Below are 18,875 nucleotides of genomic sequence, written 5' to 3' on the forward strand. Positions count from 1 at the left end.
TCAAAATGTTTTATCTCAAAAACCGAATCTATACAAAGAAATAAAAGAAAAGTTATTTTGGAAAACGGTAATGAACGTGAGACATCGTAAGCACGTGCATATTACACACAAAACGTGCGTGTGGTGAAATATGTCTAAAATCAAAAGTTTACAGAATATTTATAGTTTGTGGAATTCACGAGAGAACGAAAATTAGACAGTTAAAACTCACCTATTTTCTATATTAGAAACGCGTGGGAGGTTGAAAAGATTATGAATAGTCAGAATTTTTTATAAAATTATTCAATTTTAGTTTACAATAAATGAATGACTCATAATAGTAAATTTTGTTATTTATTTTCGAAAAAATAAAAATGAGCACCTACAATTTCTTTTTAATAAATAGATTATATAAGTAAAATAGTTACAAAAAAGCTAGTTAAATAAAATCATTAAAAAGGGGAAATATCTAGGGATACTGTCAACGTCAAAGTTCATAGACAAACGACAGTTGTCTATGTACATCTAAAAAGAATTAGAATTTATGAACAAACATTAACTAATATTGTTCGTAATCATAAACATTCATCAATACCATGGCTAATAGTAATAATGTTGTGTAATATAGTAATAATAGTGAACTATTGGAATTTCTTTTCTATAAATTCCACAACAAATAACTGTCACCAGTAGAATCGTTAGACAAGTCAAAAATGAGATTTATAGTTGTACAGAGAAAAAGAGATTCGTTGGTTTATTGGCGAATGGAGTGATGGCAAACTACTTTTTGGGTTTGTAATAGATTGAGTTGTTATTTAAAGTAATGGCGGGTACAGCTACGGCTGTATTATTCTCTGTCGTCGGTTATTTGGCTGGTGAACTGGTCCATCAGGTTACAAGAAACCGCAGAACACCTACAATACCGACGATCATAGTTGTAGAGTTAATATTTCATATATGACGTCAACGCGCTGACTAATATATTTCAAGTCAATTGGCGTTACTTCATAACATGCTCACCTCGCCAACGTGAAACAACTTGAAATTATAAAAAAGGACGAAAATACCTGAATAAAGCAGTCTTACACACTTATCAATTTAAATGAGAAAATATTAATTTTTCTCTGTGTAGGGATTTGAGCTTCACTCCTCTAGTACGTGTAAAAAGTAGTTGATATTCATTTTTTTATAATAAAGAACAATTAATTAGGTCAATTATTAATAATAATAATTTTCGCGTTTCGATTATATATTCATCGCCTCGTAAAAATCTTTGGCTATACAAATAAGACACGAGGCATTTAAAAATAATATCAAATTCTATATACGCCAAACCAAAATAATCGATATTATGTTGAAAGTGTGTCTAATGTCCAATAATAAAACTGCCCTAAAAATAGTCGAAAGATGCGTCGCTGCCACGATGAAATATCTTGAAATAATGCACATACTGGAGACTAAAAACTCACCGATTCATATTCTATTTCCGTTATAACGACGATAGTTAGTTATTTACATTTCAAGGTCGTAAAGTAAGACATTCCTTTTATGTCATAAAAATGATAGAAATTCAGTTGTCTGTTCACATTCATAATGCTCTCGTGAATCAAAATTTTCTAACAAATTTACATTCCGCTACTTTGTTCACTTTAAATCATGCTATAGATTATGAAAACAGCTGTAGCGATCAAATTTGCGCTAATGGAGGTACACTATCCATAACATCTATTGGCTATAGTATACATCAGTGGCGTACTTAAGAGTAAACTCATATATTTTCAATTCTTTTATTTTTAGAAGAATTATGCACAGTATATATAGCCAATTATAAAAGTTTGATTTATAACTTATTCAAAGTTCTGTTGAGATATGTTCAATTCCAATATTAATTAGTTGAATACTACAAAATGTGTTTCTACTAACACATTCAGTTTGGCAATATTTATACTTATCATGGTTAGTTCACCTTTAGGTGAACAAAAATACTTTGGAGATTCGTCAATATACTTCCTGGCCCATTTTCAGCTCTTTTTTCATAGTAAAGTCCAGAGCATCCTGACCATTCCTTGTTCTTAACTGATTCATTTCCACTTTTATAATCACCCATACCATTTCAAAACATTCAATTACAATACTATCATATTATCATAAGCATCTTTGGTTCTTAAAACAGAACTACAGTTCTATATGTCCCGAAAAAAACATGATTTCACAAAAGCAGCTATTGTAGCAGTCACACATTGCAGAATGATTCATATTGATCACTACTTGTCCCAATACATGATGGTATGAGACCTACTACATGAAATAAGGAGCATAAGGTTAAGCTGCTATAAAATTTTAATCACTGGTATCACACCCTGAAGTTCAGTTTTGTGGTAATTATCTGTCTGTCTTAAAAAATTTATTGTTTAACTATAGTACTAGAATATTCAAAAATTAACATACACAAGTCTTTATTGCAGTTTAATTGCATGGTTCATACACATAATATACATTTACAAAAGTTTTGTAATACAATTCTTAAATTCTACCACCACAAAAAACAATAATTACTATTTCATAATGAACTTATAAAATTTTTAGATCAAATGTCAGTGGATAATAAAGGTATAAAAAGGTAATACTTTGTAAATAAAACATATATTATTTAAAATGTTTTTCTCTGAAATCAGAAACAATTTGTTTTTGGACATTTTCATACATTCTAGATAAGTTTTCAGTTTTAAAAGAATTATTATAATTATTCAAATCAGCTGCAATCATCAACATTTTACATAACCTTTCTGCATGTTTTAAATAGTGATCAAACTTCAAACTTTTCAAGAAATCCTTATGCTCTTCGGAGAGAACAGTCTCGTCAAATATGGTATTTTTTAGTTCAACTTTTTTCTTCTTAAATTTCGCCTGCTCTTCCAATAAATTTGAACAATGCTCTTTCCACTGTTTAATTTCAGAATTTACTTTTTCTATATAGTCTAAAGGGTACACTAATTCACTGTTAACCTGCTCTGGAAATTCTCTAAGAACTGGTTTTTCGAGTTCACAGTCGAAAAGAGAAGGTCTCTTTTTAATTATCATATCGGCATTATCCATGTTTTACATTTAAACAGACTGATTATTAAAAATAATCCCTTAAAAATTTTAAAATTGTAAGCAAATAACTGAAAAACAGTCGACTGTCAGCTGTCACACATCAACTATTTTTATGTCAATATTAATTCAAATTCGATATTTAATCATAAAAGAATTGTTGAATATCATCAAAACCAGATTTTATTTACATTTTCCTTGGTTTAAATTTTCAGTTTAAACAGCCACAATATGACTCATTTTATTATTTCACTTAGTAGGTCAAACGTCATGTTTTTGATATATTTGATCTACAAAAAATTATAACCTCAAATAAATCTATACATTTTATAATGTATATATTATTGTCTACGAATTCAATAAATGAGTTCAGTTATACACATAGATGAAATGTTCCTTGTTGTAATTTTTATTATTTTCCATAAAATATGCATCCATTTATTTTTACTTTAAACAGCCACAATATGACGAGTTTGAAGATTTCATTCTGTAGGTCAAACGTCATGTTTTTGATATATTTGATCTACAAAAAATATAACCTCAAATAAACCTATAAGTTATATAAATAAGTTCAATGATACATATAGATGAAATGTTGCGGTATTGGAATGTTTGCAAAAATTATTCAAAACAGTGGACATTTTTAAATATCTTCAATAAATATAATCCTCCTCGAAAATTTGTTTGTCAAAGATACTTTAGTGAACGGGCTATAGATGTTAATACGAATGTCGTTAAAGATGTGATCTTGTACAAATTTGATAATTCAAGATACTTTAAACTAATGAACTTGTTCGCATTTGCTCAATTCGGTTTTTGGTCTTATTTATCATTAACAGCTTACACAACATTAAGAGATGCTCCAGTCGATCAAACTACAGGAGATCATTGGTGGGAAAAAATTAATTTGGGTGAAAATAAATACAGAAACGGAATATCTTTATTTTGTGGTATTGTAGGTAATATTAAATACGTACGTTATATTCCATTATTTCAAATTGCTTGATTGTTGTAGGATGGGGTATTTTATCAATTGTTTGGATGTATTCATTGAGATCTGTGAGGTATCTAATTCTAAGGAGAGGTGGGAATCAACTTACAGTGGTAACATATACTCCTGTTGCTTCAAATCGTATGTTTACATTGAATTTGAACAACGTTAGTGCTGTGGATTCGAGATTAACAGCCCAGACACATTTGGCATTGAAAATTAAAGGACATTTCATGTATTATATTGTAGATATGAAAGGAGAATTTGTAAATCCTATTTTATTTGATCATACTGTAGGTTTGAGAAGAACTTTAAAATAAAAATATATTCTGTATTGTTTTTCATTTAATAGCAATTAATTTTTTGATAATGAATATCTGCTTCATTTACTTCACAATATTTATTTACAATTTTTTGCTACAGCATATGTGTAAAAAAATAACTTTATATAAGATTCATGGGGTTCGCTGCTATCATGCTACCTTTGAGAAATTAATTTTCAAGTACTTTTAAATAAAACAAAACATAATGTGATAAAAAACATTTCTCAAGGTATAATGAAAAAGATCATGTCTAAAAAAGCTTGACAAACACAACAACTAAAATTGTGCCATATATTAAAATAAAAATAGGAGCAGGTAAAGAAGTTAATTTGACAATAAATATAATATCATTGTTCCCAATAACCATCACAAAATACTTAATATTTTTGACTCTATATAAGTTTGTAAGATAAATTTCGAGTATTTCTTCTAGATAATGGAATAGCATAATTGTACAACAATACAAAAACTGGGTATATATATAAACTGTTTTATAGTCTAGTCATGCTTGTATAAATATTCTATCTTAATGTATAAAAAATTACTTGATTTCCATTCATATTCAACTTTTTCGACAAATGATTAGGTGCGAGAATATCAGACTTTTTTATAAATCTCTTTTACTCCTTAGGCCCTTTCGTTTTTCTCGATAAATCGTCTTGATTTTGAGACCGAAATATCTGCTCTCTTGAAACTAATTTTCTATAAAAAAAGAGACGTTTTATCAAGAAAAAATTTATATATATTCACTTTTGGAGTGTTTTCAAAACTCTCTTTGAACCTTCTCCAGAATCTCATATTTATAAAAATAGCACAGATCAAGATTGTATTTGTTGCAATGACAGTTACAGCATTTTCCTTTCATTTTTTGTAAAGGGTGACATATCATAAAAACATGCAGGGGAGATTAAAGACAAAATTTAAAGTTATTCACGCGATTAGGCCAAAACTGTCATTAATTCCAAAACGAAGAATTAAAAAAGAGCGGGACTCGATTCCTCAAAGATGGTCAAGAAGAATTAGATCATTGCCCCCAATTCCTTTTAATGTTTTACCCATTGGCAGAAAAGTGAAAACTTGTAATTCTTTGCCTAATAAGAATAATATTAAAATTTTCGAGAAAAAAACCAAATCGTAAGTATCTACATGTTAACTACATGTAAATATTTTCATTTTTTGGCAGATATTTGTTTTAAACTATTCAAAATAAAAAAATGAACAGAAAAATGACTATAAAAATGTGCAGAGAATATTTAAAATAATCCTTTTATAAGTCCAGATTTTGTTTTTGAGAAGGAAAAGCTTATTTACGAAGTCATTTTTTTATGCAGAAACAGAATATGGAAAAAGGATTAAAGAATGGCGTTTCTGACTTATTTTAGATGTAGAGTTTTTCACTTTAGATTATCATTTAAAAAAAGATTATTTTGATGCCTTAATAAGATGTAGCACACAAAAAATCGACTTCCTACCTTTCCAGAACAAAACTTTTTCTTTTATATATCTGTGCTATTAATATATTATTTACGATATAAAACTATCTATTTTTGTTGAAATTTTTTTCCAAACAACACCTATCGATGAGATAATAAAATTTATTAATTTCCAACAGCACAATATGTCGTATAAAAAAAGAAAAATTATATCACAAACATAGCATGTCGTCTGGTGAAGAAGGAGCTTATGAGATAGTTAGAATTGTACCAGTTGTCGTTTATGTCAAACGCAACGAAACAAAATTTAAATCGTAAGTAAACATGAACCAAGTGAAATTTTGTTATAATTGCAATAAACTTTTTTTAATTATATTACAAATAACTGTTTAAGAGGATTCTGCAATCGAAATCACTTTGTGCTTTATGGTCTAGTTAAAGCATGAATTGATGTTTCGTGATAGAAAAAACGACATTTGATTGGTCCTTGACTGGCGGCAATAGAATTTTTTGCTCCGTGTATATTTAATATAATATATCCCTTAATATTTACGAATATTCAATATACATTAATTCTCAATTTAATTATACTATGGAGCGTCGAGATAAGGAAACATTTTTCTTAAGCAGTTTAGCTCTTAAATAAGTTTGTTCTTGGTAGATGCACTGGCAGCTAGCAGGAAGTGTAAACTAAAGCGTTCTTTGTAGCAGAACCAGCGCTAGTTTCGCTGTTCTTAGTAGCAGTGCAAAAGAACTAACTCACCCAGTTCACTGTACTGCTTACACTGGATCTAGAATAAGTTCAGCCTGTGCAGTGCAATAAGTGTAATCTGGAACTACATCTTCGTCATCGGACGAATGTAATATATAAAAAAATACTAAATCGTTTTTCCATTATTGTTAATTTACAAGGCCTGAATCACATCAAATAACCTCAAAAACAACAAACAACAAATGCTACTCTCTGCACTATATCGTTCTTTGTATCCGATCGAACTGATTCTATACATTCATGCTCAGTACAGTTCCAATGCAACTTCTAACTTCGAACAAACCTAATGTGTCTTAGAACTTAGATTATTTATTTGACAATTGACACTAATGTCACACTTTTATTGTTATTATAATTCTTAACCCTTGTATAAAGGACGATTCAAATTTTGTAAACCTAGTTCAACATTTTTAGTCTGGTGTTATTATTTTATCTGTTGAAGTTTTTGAATGAAATAACTTCATTATTTGTGTTCATGCGAATAAAAAACTACTTTTCATGTTTGTGTCATAAATTACTATTTTAGACTCACAGATGATCTGGAAATTGAGGTAAAGAAGAAAAATACCAGTAAAGCTTCCACAGATTTCAAGTCTGCATTACGTGAGAAACTCAAAGAAGAGTGCACTAATTTAGAAAAGAAATGGTCTAAAAAACTCAAGAATCTTCCTTTACTTTGAAAATATTTATATAATTCAATAAACAATTTAATAAAACGTTTTTTTATTTATATACTAGAAACTCGAAATGATGTAAAGTATGCAATAAAAAAGTACATGGATATAAACAAATAACCTTCCAACTTAATAAACAGAATTGTTCGATTTTTATATTTTTCAATTTATCATGTAATGAGCAACTTTTCTCAATTCATTTTCCCATGTAACAAATCCTTGTTTCTTGTCTTTCCTTGTCTAACTCCTTTTCAGCTTAGGTTATCTTCAACCTCTTTTAACTATTTTGTCCTAATCCTGCCACATCTTTTTCTACCAATTTCATTGCATCATATTGTAAGCTTTTGATTTTGTTCCAGTTTGCTGAACTTAGAATTTTTTACCATATCTTCGCCAGTTATTTCTCGGTTCGTTCTTTTTCTATATATTCCCCTCCAGTAATCTGATAATGCAGGTTTCCATTGGTGAAAGAATTTTTGAAGTGAAAAAATAGAAAAGGTAACAAATGATAGGTCAAGTCAGGATCGAAGGAAAAAGTGGATGGCGAACAATTAATAAAATAAATAAATGTATAGAACACAGGGTGTATGGAAAGTTTATATAAAAATTAAAATACAAAAATTTGTATGAATGAAATATATTATCTGTATTTCGATTTAAAATTATATTCCTTTTAATCAATAATTAAAATATTATTGAATTATATTAATTCTTTTTTTAAAAAATTCTGGTCAACGAAGTTTTCAAATTTTTTGGTTCCCCATCCTGGCATACCCTTCAAGTCAGATATTTTATTTATACGGCCTTTAATTTTTCTGAAAATAAAATATTTCACATGTTTCATTTTTTTATACATGTTTTGTGAAGTGGGAATAAATTGTTATTTTCAAAAAAATTGTTATGATTGATACGCTACCAATACGAATTACTAAAATATATTAACTAGATCATTTTTTAGACACATTGTATAGCCTGGAAAAATTTGAGTTTAAGCATTTGAAAGGAGTGGATTTTAAGTCACTTCATTTGTTTAAGAATACTTATAGAAATTAATATATGAATCCCCTTTGACCACTCCTTTTATCTTATGTTTCAGCTTGTGTTACTTTTGTTACGTTTTATTGCCACAAATTTCTTTTCCTCTACCTCAGGGTCTTTTAATAACTAAGTAGATGCGCCCCCACCAATTCAGTTGTCTTTCTTCATAGTGATCTAAAATTGGTTTAATTTTCAGTTCTACTATTCGGTTTGAATTCTTTATTTTCTAGTAATTCTTTTAACTTCTCTTAGATATAGTTTTCTGAGATTTAAATTCAACTCTACATTTCTTTTCTGAAAACTGATTAAAATTACAAAATTCCAAGCAGTTTTTTTATTGCTTCTTATTAATAAATGTCTTTAGGTCTTTACATCTTTTCATGTCGTTTTACTGGGTCTTCTACCTTTGGATCTAACGATACAATTTGAAGCCACAAAGACAGCATACAGGCTGAAATGACCATGCAAAAATCTGGACTCTAGGTGAATTTCCAATTATTTTGATGGGCATTATCCTAATGGCGCCTATTACCGTTTATAATAAGTGCTTGGAGGTGTACGACACATCTTTTAATATGACTTGTTTTAAGGCATCCTTAACAGACATTCCTTCGTCTAACTTCAAAATCATCACCTGGAGAATTTCTTCCATTTTCTTTGAAAATTCCGTGATTTCAGATGATTGCTGATAGCTTCTCGTTTTCGGTTGGCAATTAGAAGTAAATTGAATGATAACTTGATTAAATACTCGAAATCTACTTCAATACTCGTCATTAGTTATAGCTTGGAAAGAAGTTATTTGTATATGTACGTACCTAAATAAAGTCATTTGTTCTGCTGATTTTTCACCGATTGTTTGCAATTTTAATAGTTCTTTAAGCTTTCCATTATTAAGAATATACAAGACTTCTTTGGTGTGGGCTGTACGTGGACTATCGTTTCTAAATATAAAAATAACTAAAGATACTTTTTATTTTACATTAAAATATACTTACCTTGATTCTGTCAATAACTTCTTCCTTGTAGGAACTTTTAAAATTTTAAAATTTTTAGTTCTAGAGCTTTCAACCTTCTGCTCTGGCCCTGTAGATTGATTTTTTCTTTTAATATTTTTATTCCTTAATATGACAGATTGTCTTTTATTACAATAAGAATATCCACTTAAATCTTCCTTGGCAGACATATCTAAATTTACTTTAGAAATAGTAGCTTGCTTCATAAACAAACGTACACTACGTTTAGCTGGTATTACAACAGTTTGATCAGAATACTTAGTTTTATTAAGGGACATCCGTTTCATAGATAACCTTTCACTACGTCTGTATGTAATATTTTCTTTTGGTGACGAAACAAGTGAATCTTTTTTTGATATATTTTTTATAGTTAAAGAAGGTATTTTAAATCCATTTTCTGTATCACCAGAATCGCTATTATTGCTATCGTCGTAAGTTAAACACTTTCTTGCGTTGTTTACCTGGTCTCCGATTGGACTACTGGTTGCTGTAAATATACTTCCAGTCAACTGTACCATTTCTGACCTAACGATCTTTGAAACTTGATTTTGAATCAAATTCCAATTTACACTTGGGGTTTCTAATACTATATTTTCTTTATTAACTCCACTTTTTCTAGATTGTACATTCATAGAAGTTTTGAGCATCAATTCCATTTTATTCATTAAAGAATTTTCCATTGCGTTCATATATTTTTTTATAATAGGACTTAAAAGTTGCTGAGTCATATCTGAATTAACAGATATATTTGGAGATAAGGATTTTATACTATGAATTTGATCTGTATCGGTGGAATAATTGGATTCAAGTATTGGCTGTAAGGGTTTGTGTTTATGGATTGGAGTCAAAAGAGGTCTCTTAAATGGTGTATTTGGTTTCCCATTAAAAAGCATTGGATTTTCTTTTCTATACAGAGAAACAACTTCGTTTACCTCAGGCCTGTTTAGTATTTTCCCAACTCTTTTTGCAAACTCCAATGTTTGTAAAGTTTCTGTTGTATCTTCAATTGAAGGACTTACACAAGCTATCAATGAAACAAAGTTTTGCTTATTCAATGAATCTTGTAATAAAGAAGTAATAATCGATCTTCTGTATGGAATAAATGTGGCATTATTAATCAATGCATCCATTACTTGTCCAATGGCTAATAAGCCACGATTAATATTGATACCTTCTTGGAAAGTACTACCATCACTACCTGTCTTCTTCACACTTTCACATCCCGCCAAATCCACCAAGTTTAATTTAGCAGTTGTTACCACATCTCTAAAAAATATTTTACATGAAAACAAAAAGGTTTCAAAAGCTATTAGTGAAGTAATTCAAATAATTGCCAACACATTAATTATAATTATTTCTTAAAGATAAAATCTGATAAATGATCTACTTTCATTGCAAAGTTCTTATAAAAAGTAATAAGAACAACTTTCTTTCTTATATTTTGATATAAAGTATTATACAAAAACGGGTAATCATGTAGTGTGGAAAACTTTTTATAATTTCAAACTTACTTGTGTTTAACTTTACAATAAATAGTGAAAATTGCATGGGATCTAGAACTTTGGGAATTTTGCTTAGTACCACCTGTGTGTCTATTCTTACCGCCAGTATTTAAAAAATGTCTGGCTTCATGAGAATTAAAAACTTTTTCTGTACTACATCCCAAAGCTTTCAAACCTAAAAATTGAATATAGAATCAAGCCAAAATTAGTTTTTTATATACAAAAATATTAGTTTTAGATTTTTAAACTCTAATTGAACTTTTCAAATAACCACTCATTTAACATAAACCAATTTATCTTGAAAATGAATGATTTATTTTTTTAGTTATTTTATTAATATAAGAGACATTGAGACATCTTTGTGATAGAGTGAGTGTGTTTCCAATAATGTAGCTGCTTATAATGCATTTATAAGTAAAAGTTTCTTGTCTTTTCACAATAATTTACTTTTACTGGACATATACACAGTTTAAAGGTTGTGAGCAGCTAAGAATATGATAGCTACAGTCATGATCAACAACAGTCTACACATGCTAAGAATCCCAATTTGTAATTTATTAGAAAGATCAGTATGCATGATGCTGACAGTAAAGTCTATTATGGGCTAAGATAATAAAACCATAAAAAAAATTTCCAGAACTTAGAAGGTACATTTTCTTGTTGTTGTTGACAGTGTGTGTAATACTATTTACAGTAGTATTGTTCTATAGAAGGCAATCCAAACAAACCAAAACCATTTGATTTAGGGAGTGATATTACATGGGATTGTACTATATTTATTTATTTTTATCATTTCTCCTTACCTTTGAACTGCAGTGGTTTATTTTGTAAAAGATCAAATACTTTTTCATTGTATATTTCAATATAAGACACAGATATTTCAATTCCTGTATTCTCATCATTGGCACATTCAAAGAAATGGTTTAAAACACGTGGAATTAAACCAATCTCTTTTTCATTAGATACCTAAAATAAATATAAAATGTTCCTGTCGCATTTTTTGGTAATTAAATAGCAGTTTAGAACTCAGTCTCAACGGACTAACTCAGAGATCTTCATAAGAAGGAAAAGTATGAAAATGCAATACTGGAAAAATAAAATAAAAATAATAATGAAATATTGTTTGTTCTATTTTTGTTAATATGCAATAGTTTTAGATCAAAGGTGATTAATACAAAATAATCAACTATACAATAACAATTCACTATATATACTTTAGATTTTCAATTATCAATTAAAGAAATATTTATTTACATTTGAATTGGTCCCCATGGTGTATGTTTTTCCGGTCCCAGTTTGACCATAAGCAAACACGGTACAATTGTACTCTTGTTTAACATATTGAACCAAAGGCTTAACTGTTGAATTATAAATCGATTCTTGAGAGACATCTTCAGTAAAAATTTTATTAAATGTAAATGTTTGAGAACGATCTATTAGTAATAAAACCTACAAAAAAAGGAGGTAATATTTTTCAGTACAACTTTTAAAGCAACGTACAGGTGGTTTGTGGCTAATAACACGTAAATTTTGTTTCTCGTAATCAAAAACAGGTTTAATACGAATTGCAACGTTCACAAACTCCTCATTAGTCTCCATAATAAAATGAAAAATAAAAATCCGTTACACACACAAAACATACCCTTAGGTTATGTTCTGTGACCAGTTATTTACGCTATAATTTAAATGAATTGTCACTTTCACTAATTTTTACTGATGTTGCGTTCTGTAATACTGTTCATGGAACACAACACGAGCAGAGAGCAGGTTGTATAGATTGACGTGGTAATTGCAGAACAGTAAATGAAAAAATTTTACCCAAAATAATTGAAGTCAGCTGATCAAAACAGTAACTTTGCTACAAAAACAACACATTAGTACAAACAACTCTATTGAAATTGCTAATTTAGAAGCATTGAAATATCAAACGAAACGTCAAAAGTCAAAACAAATCTGGGAGCTCTCTTTCCAGTTTCGGAACAAAGAGATTTTACTCAGACATCGAACTCGATAAATCCTTATAGAGTTCGATGACAGAGTGTTGAAAAATTTATATAACCTTACACATCCGAGCAGTGAGATCGAAATAAAGTGGATTGCCCATAGAGATATTAGGTAATATCTCTATGGGATTGCCGAACGATAACGAACAAATTATTCTTCTTCAACATACTTGGTGTTTGGGGATGTAAGAATGATGTGCTATGAGTACTATTGGTTTAATTTTAAAAAAAAATTGATATCTCATCAAGATATACCGATTTATTATTGATACTCGTTAGAAAATAAGAGGCGTAAGTGGTGTTGATTAAGCATTAAACAAGCCGCGTAAATACCACCATCTATTAAAAATGTTTCATACTTTCTTACACTCTTACTTACTTACTTACTTACTTTCTTAGTCTAAGACTAAGTAACTTTGTTGTAGAAAATAAATTATATCAGATATATCATAAGGGATTGTCCCTTACAAAAATAACATAGCCGAGCACGGTATTTGAATTGATATTTTAGACAAATGTCATGTCTAGCCCATTCTTAACACAATAACTTTTTAATTGAATTTCAAATGTGTTTAGAGTATCATTGAACATTATTATTTCACACATACTGATAAAATAATTTTTCTAAGATAAATACATCTATCACTTACGGTACATCATAACAAAAGAGATATTGGAAAAAGATTCGTGAATCCTTCGAAAATATGCCTATTCAACGGTTTTTGTATTTGACTCTACTGCCATGTGTCATTAAATCAAAAATATAAAATCGGCTGCAACGGTTGTAGTTTGCTATTGTAGATTTTTAGTGTAATTTGTATTTATTATTATTTATAACAAATAATTTTTTTATAATTTTAATGTTAAATTTAAACAATATTAAGGACAGTGTAACAGTTGACGACTTTTTATCATCAAAGTTTATTGGACATTCCTTCATCTACTATATTTAAGTGAAAATTGAAAAGATGGATACATCAACTCCAATGAATGTTGATTTGCGAAGGCGGACATTATTAGTAAATATGCAAAATCTCTCATCTCCATTACGAAGATCTGTAAATGTCTCTATGAACGGATCGACTGTAGAAATGTCCAATGATGAAGATGAGAGAGCAGATAGGAGAAGTCAACTTCAAATTCAAAAACGTTTATCAAGTATTTCAACTCCTAAAGTTAATTTGAACGAAACTTACATTAAGGAACAGTTTGTAATGTACACCCATCTGTTTACTGAAAATGTAAGACCATTTATATTAAACAAATAAGCACCTTAAAACTTTGGTATGAAAGCAGTTCCAGGATCTATTAAATAATTTAGTATTTTTTTGCTTACTTTGTTTAGTTTGAAGTTTTTGTTTAAATAAACAAAAGCTTTATATATTTTATAGTATGAAATGACATTTCTGCATGTTTGTTAAAATATTATTTAAACCTTTCATTTTTACAAATGAGAGATTTTCAAAGGGGTTTTATATATACATCTTCAGATATTTTTCGATGTAGAGGAGATAGTTACTTGTCAAATTTTACAAGAGTCAAGAAAGAAATTTTAACATTCAAAGAGGTAACATCCTAATATTATAAATTCAGGTTTTGAATCAATTCTCTCTATGTCTCTATTTACTTTTTCAGATTTGTGTTACATATTATCTTATAAAAAAAATTGTTTTTTATTATAATTTATATTTGTAATGATAGAATTTCAAACTAAACAATTTGTGATATCTCTATTTATTTACCTTTCCTATATGTACTCTAACAAAATTAATTTGTATTTTGGCTATCATCTCTAGTAGATCTTTGGGATATAGTTAATAATTTCCTAATGCCAATAGACCTCTCAATTGTTTTTTAGATCTTACTTTAAGCTCCTTTTTGTAAATTTTAAATAAATCTTCTCTGCTTTGTACAAGTGATAAAAATTAGTAAATATATTAATTTTATAATTGGGAATTTTTTTATCAAAATGGTACATTAATTTTGCTGCGGAATATTGTAATATTAATAATTCTAATTTTACAGAGTGGTAATAAATTGTTAATACCAACAATATTTTTCTTTTAGAAAATAACATCAAAAAATGCCTGGAAACTTCAAATCATTGATATGCTTAGGCCTTTGTGCCAAAAATCTCGACAAGATGTTTTACAAGTAGCCAGTACTTCCATTGATATTAGTGCAAAAGTGTATGGTATTAGAGTAGATGATGTGCATTCTGAAGGATTAAAATTGGCCAGTAACATGGCCAGAGTAGCAGAATCTGCAACAGTTCCTGAAGATGGTTAGTAGAAAAGTTGTTATTACTTTTATATTTAGTTGTGGGATTAATGCTTCTATTATTTTTAATTATTATATTTTGATTTTTTACAAGATGAAGGAGCAGAAAATTCTGAGGGCGAACAAGAACCCGCTTCTGCTAAAAAAAAGAAACGTAAAAAAGCTACCCAGACTGGGTTTAAAAGCACTATTAATAGAAATCCAAAAGGAAATCTAGGAAAGTTGCCAAAATTAGAACCGACAGATTTCACTACTCGGATTAATGCTGACACAGGTACCATCGATAACCTATTTACGAATTCACTTAAAGAGACTTCGTACTCTTTCATTTTATTGTAAGTAAGTGTTTTAATCACCAACAATTTTAAAGAATATTTTGTTTTTTTCCTATTAGAATTGTATTATTTTGTTTTAGAGACAAAAGAAAAAAATTTATTGAAGAATCTGACCCTATTGTGCAACGAGACTTTAAAGTATCTTTACAAAAATTTACTTTTCCTGACAAAGTTTTTAATATCAACCCAACTTTCAATGATTTCATAGTAGACCAGTGGGATCCTGATCAAGAGGAGAAACGGTAATTCTTTTTAACTGGTTAATTGTAAAAAATTGTTTATATTTTATAGGTAGAATTCTTCTTTGCACTTGATTTTTTTGTAATTTCAGAGACAGTGATAAAACAGTTTTGTCTCAAATACAACCAGTAGTTTATGACGAACGGGGATTTCCAGTTGCTGAATTAGATGGTTCAATTCATGATATTTTTGAAACAAATGATGTTGACAGTAAGTATATCTCAGTAAATGATTATTCATTGATTCAAATAGCCAATTATCCTACAATGTGCTACATACAAACAAAGAAATTGTAGATGATATTAAGAACAGTTTTATAGATTCAAACATTTATAAAGATTACCAAAACAGGTTATAAACTGGCAATACCAGCAAAAAAAGCTGGAAGAGATCGAAAAGGAGAAAACTAGCTTAAGGCAATCTTTACAGTGATACATGAAGGAAGTTATATAAAGAAAAATATTTGGAGCGGATGATAAAATACAGTTACAGACATGAGTTAAAGAGGAACCAAAGCCCTCATCTGACACATGAGAAGATATGAGAAAAAAAGCAGATGAATATGTATAATAGAAATAGTGGATTATCATACAAGATTGAAATTAGGCGAAAGATCATTTCTCAAAAGATATAGCAGTAGAAATTATTTTATAATATCTATATTCTCTGTGCTTTTATGTATGTGTAGTCCTCTTGAGAGAGTCAATTAGGAAGTAACAATTTCCTCACATTCTCCATTTGTTCTATAACAAGTTTTAATAGAAATTTTTGTAACCAGTGGATCCAGACAATGACGAAGTCATAGAAATACGACATGGAAATTCTATGGGACCTGAACTTCGTGTAGGAGTGGCAAACGTTGTCGATTTCAAACCTATGGAAAGCACTATTTACTCTTCAGAATATTCTTTCAATCCAGTTGTAACCACAAATAATGGAAAGTACATCGATAGAATTTGGGCAGGACCAAGTCATTGGAAACTCAAATTTATTAGACGGTAAGTTTTCAAATGTTTTTTAATGTTATGATTCTATTAGTCTTTCCTCAAAATATTTATTGACTAAGTTCCATAGTAGTATAATATATATAAACAAGAATTAGAATTACCCATACCTGTTCAATGGATTCTATGTTTTTAATTTAGGTCTGTTCCACGTTTTTCTGGTCAGACTATAAATACAACTGTTAAAGCATTGTCAAAAGGAAGAAAAAAGAACCAAGTGGTAATGATTGATTTTGATTCAGAACCTCCAGAAGTTGATTTTTCTAAAAAGTTTGTAATCAAAAAGAGACTCGAGGTCGACGTTGACAAGTAAGAATTATTAGATTTTTATTTACTCAAACTTATCATCTCACATCCTTATATCAAGTACCGAATACAAATTTATACTTGATGTTGGTTTTATGTATATATTGTCTCAGGATAACTCTACCACTTATGGACCAATCATGTGCCAGGATAATGGCCACTATCAAAGAATTAATGGTAAAACCAGGAGTATGTCCCATAGAGAAGAAAGAAAAAATTACAGACTTGGAAGAAGAAGATTTTAAAGTAACTCCTTACAAATACGAGAATCCAAATGATTCATTGTATTGTTCTCAGACACAAGTAAGTCACATAAGTAGTTTTAACTTTTTTCTTTTGTGTTCAAGGTGAGAGTGATCTAAAACACAAGAAGAATATTTCTTGTGACACAGACAGAAGACAGAAGTCTTCACTTTATCATAATCGTAACAGTTACTTTGAACATGTTTTACTTTTCATCATATCTGTATATATGTCACCAATAATTGAACATTAAATATTTATGTTTAAGTATAATTGCCAACTGTGAGTTTATGTGTTCTAACATATCACATGCAGTATTTGTTATATTTATAATTAATAATTTTATTCATGCTAATCAAATTAATGATTCATGATCTTCTGGGTTTTTATTTTAGAACGACGACATGGGAGATAGAGACAGCATTGCAGATGATGAAGAGCATATTTTAGCAAACGCAGGAAATCTAGCTGAACATTTAGTTGACAACCCCGAAATGGTAGTTTTATATAAGAATAATGCTTTTTCAAAACTTATTTATTTATCTTTTTATTTTTGACAGGTACCCAATACCTACATTCAGTATGCTTCAAAAGCAAAGCAGATAGATATGAAGAAACTGAAATCGGCCATTTGGTATAAATTAACCAATGAAGTAGAGGTAAAATTTAGATTTAGAATTATTATAATCCATAAACGTTACTATTTTGAAAACTATCTTGAAAATCAATTTCACAGCACAGCATTATTTATAAAGTGATATTCTGACAACGAAAATGTATTATATATATTTTTGGACATAGAAAGTGCCTTTGATAATACTCCACATGAATCAAAAAGAAATATCTGAGAGTCAAGATAGTAAATTCCTCTGGAATAAACAAGAAAATAATATAACCAGCCCTGACAATGTGTAGAAATTTCAAAGGGATGTAAACTGCGAAAGTAAGGCCCCATGGGGCAGTGGTCTGGGGCTATGGAACACCAAGAAACTCAAACTTTCAAATGTTCAGACTGGTCTTTATATGTATAAATAGGGCCACGAGAACATGTCCAACAGCTGCCCCAGAACACTGAGCATCCTCAGTAAGAAAAAATAATTGTAAATCTTTTTTATTAAGTGAAATTTATTATATTTAGTGTAGATAAAAGACCCATACCAATTTTTGGAATTTCATTCTTACATTCTCTAGTAAAGAATATATCTCTAGATGTCCTGTGATGCAACATTAAACATGTAACCTGTTTTAGTCTTTCAATGTCATTGTTTTCATGTAAAAATAATCTGTGAACACATTTTATATTTATGTTTTTAGGGCCAAAACAATCGAAGTAAATTGATTCCTCAGACATTTTCCGAATTATACAAAGCCTTGCCGGAATTAATGCCGAGTAAAGAAAAGGAGAAACTTTCTTGTCCCCTGGCATGTTTTGCCTTATTGCACTTGGCAAATGAACAAAATCTCTATCTGAAACAACTGTCTGGTAATAAAGACTGTTACATAATGGGACCGGAATACTACACAACATAAATTATCTCTATCAACTGGAATATATTTTTATTTTTAGTGTTTTCTAATTAAATGTATTGAAAACATGTCTTGTTTCAATTTTACGGCATGCTTGAGTCTATAAAATCAATAATCCA

The 18,875-nt window shown here is 29.2% G+C and overlaps 4 protein-coding genes across 5 annotated transcripts; 3 read left to right on the forward strand and 1 right to left on the reverse strand.

Moving 5' to 3' along the window:
- Positions 1-3,617: 3,617 nt before the first annotated feature.
- LOC130897197 (transmembrane protein 223) lies at positions 3,618-4,407 on the forward strand. Its single transcript, XM_057805934.1, has 2 exons — positions 3,618-4,031; positions 4,088-4,407. Exons 1-2 carry the CDS (start codon positions 3,647-3,649, stop codon positions 4,381-4,383), a joined length of 681 nt encoding a protein of 226 aa, XP_057661917.1. The 5' UTR covers positions 3,618-3,646; the 3' UTR covers positions 4,384-4,407.
- A 776-nt stretch (positions 4,408-5,183) lies between these two features.
- Positions 5,184-7,307, forward strand: LOC130897201 (uncharacterized). Its single transcript, XM_057805940.1, has 3 exons — positions 5,184-5,520; positions 5,999-6,133; positions 7,118-7,307. Exons 1-3 carry the CDS (start codon positions 5,282-5,284, stop codon positions 7,269-7,271), a joined length of 528 nt encoding a protein of 175 aa, XP_057661923.1. The 5' UTR covers positions 5,184-5,281; the 3' UTR covers positions 7,272-7,307.
- Positions 7,308-7,837: 530 nt separating this feature from the next.
- LOC130896924 (kinesin-like protein Nod) lies at positions 7,838-12,570 on the reverse strand. The gene is made up of 7 exons (XM_057805319.1): positions 12,319-12,570; positions 12,073-12,267; positions 11,622-11,784; positions 10,828-10,993; positions 9,299-10,582; positions 9,119-9,244; positions 7,838-8,080 (listed from the first exon to the last, which is right to left on the reverse strand). The coding sequence occupies exons 1-7, from the start codon at positions 12,415-12,417 to the stop codon at positions 7,966-7,968; spliced, it is 2,148 nt and encodes a 715-aa protein (XP_057661302.1). The 5' UTR covers positions 12,418-12,570; the 3' UTR covers positions 7,838-7,965.
- Positions 12,571-13,551: 981 nt separating this feature from the next.
- Positions 13,552-18,824, forward strand: LOC130897106 (condensin complex subunit 2-like). Of its 2 annotated transcripts, none has more exons than XM_057805697.1 (11): positions 13,552-14,062; positions 14,889-15,105; positions 15,196-15,436; positions 15,517-15,678; positions 15,768-15,886; positions 16,455-16,674; positions 16,822-16,989; positions 17,100-17,289; positions 17,625-17,726; positions 17,790-17,888; positions 18,544-18,824. In XM_057805697.1, exons 1-11 carry the CDS (start codon positions 13,790-13,792, stop codon positions 18,757-18,759), a joined length of 2,007 nt encoding a protein of 668 aa, XP_057661680.1. In that variant the 5' UTR covers positions 13,552-13,789; the 3' UTR covers positions 18,760-18,824. The 2 variants fall into 2 exon arrangements, with proteins under 2 accessions (XP_057661680.1, XP_057661681.1); XM_057805698.1 differs by lacking the exon at positions 13,552-14,062 and adding an exon at positions 14,206-14,388.
- Positions 18,825-18,875: the final 51 nt, after the last annotated feature.

Source organism: Diorhabda carinulata, chromosome 8, assembly GCF_026250575.1.
Source record: "Diorhabda carinulata isolate Delta chromosome 8, icDioCari1.1, whole genome shotgun sequence".
NCBI lineage: Eukaryota > Metazoa > Arthropoda > Insecta > Coleoptera > Chrysomelidae > Diorhabda > Diorhabda carinulata.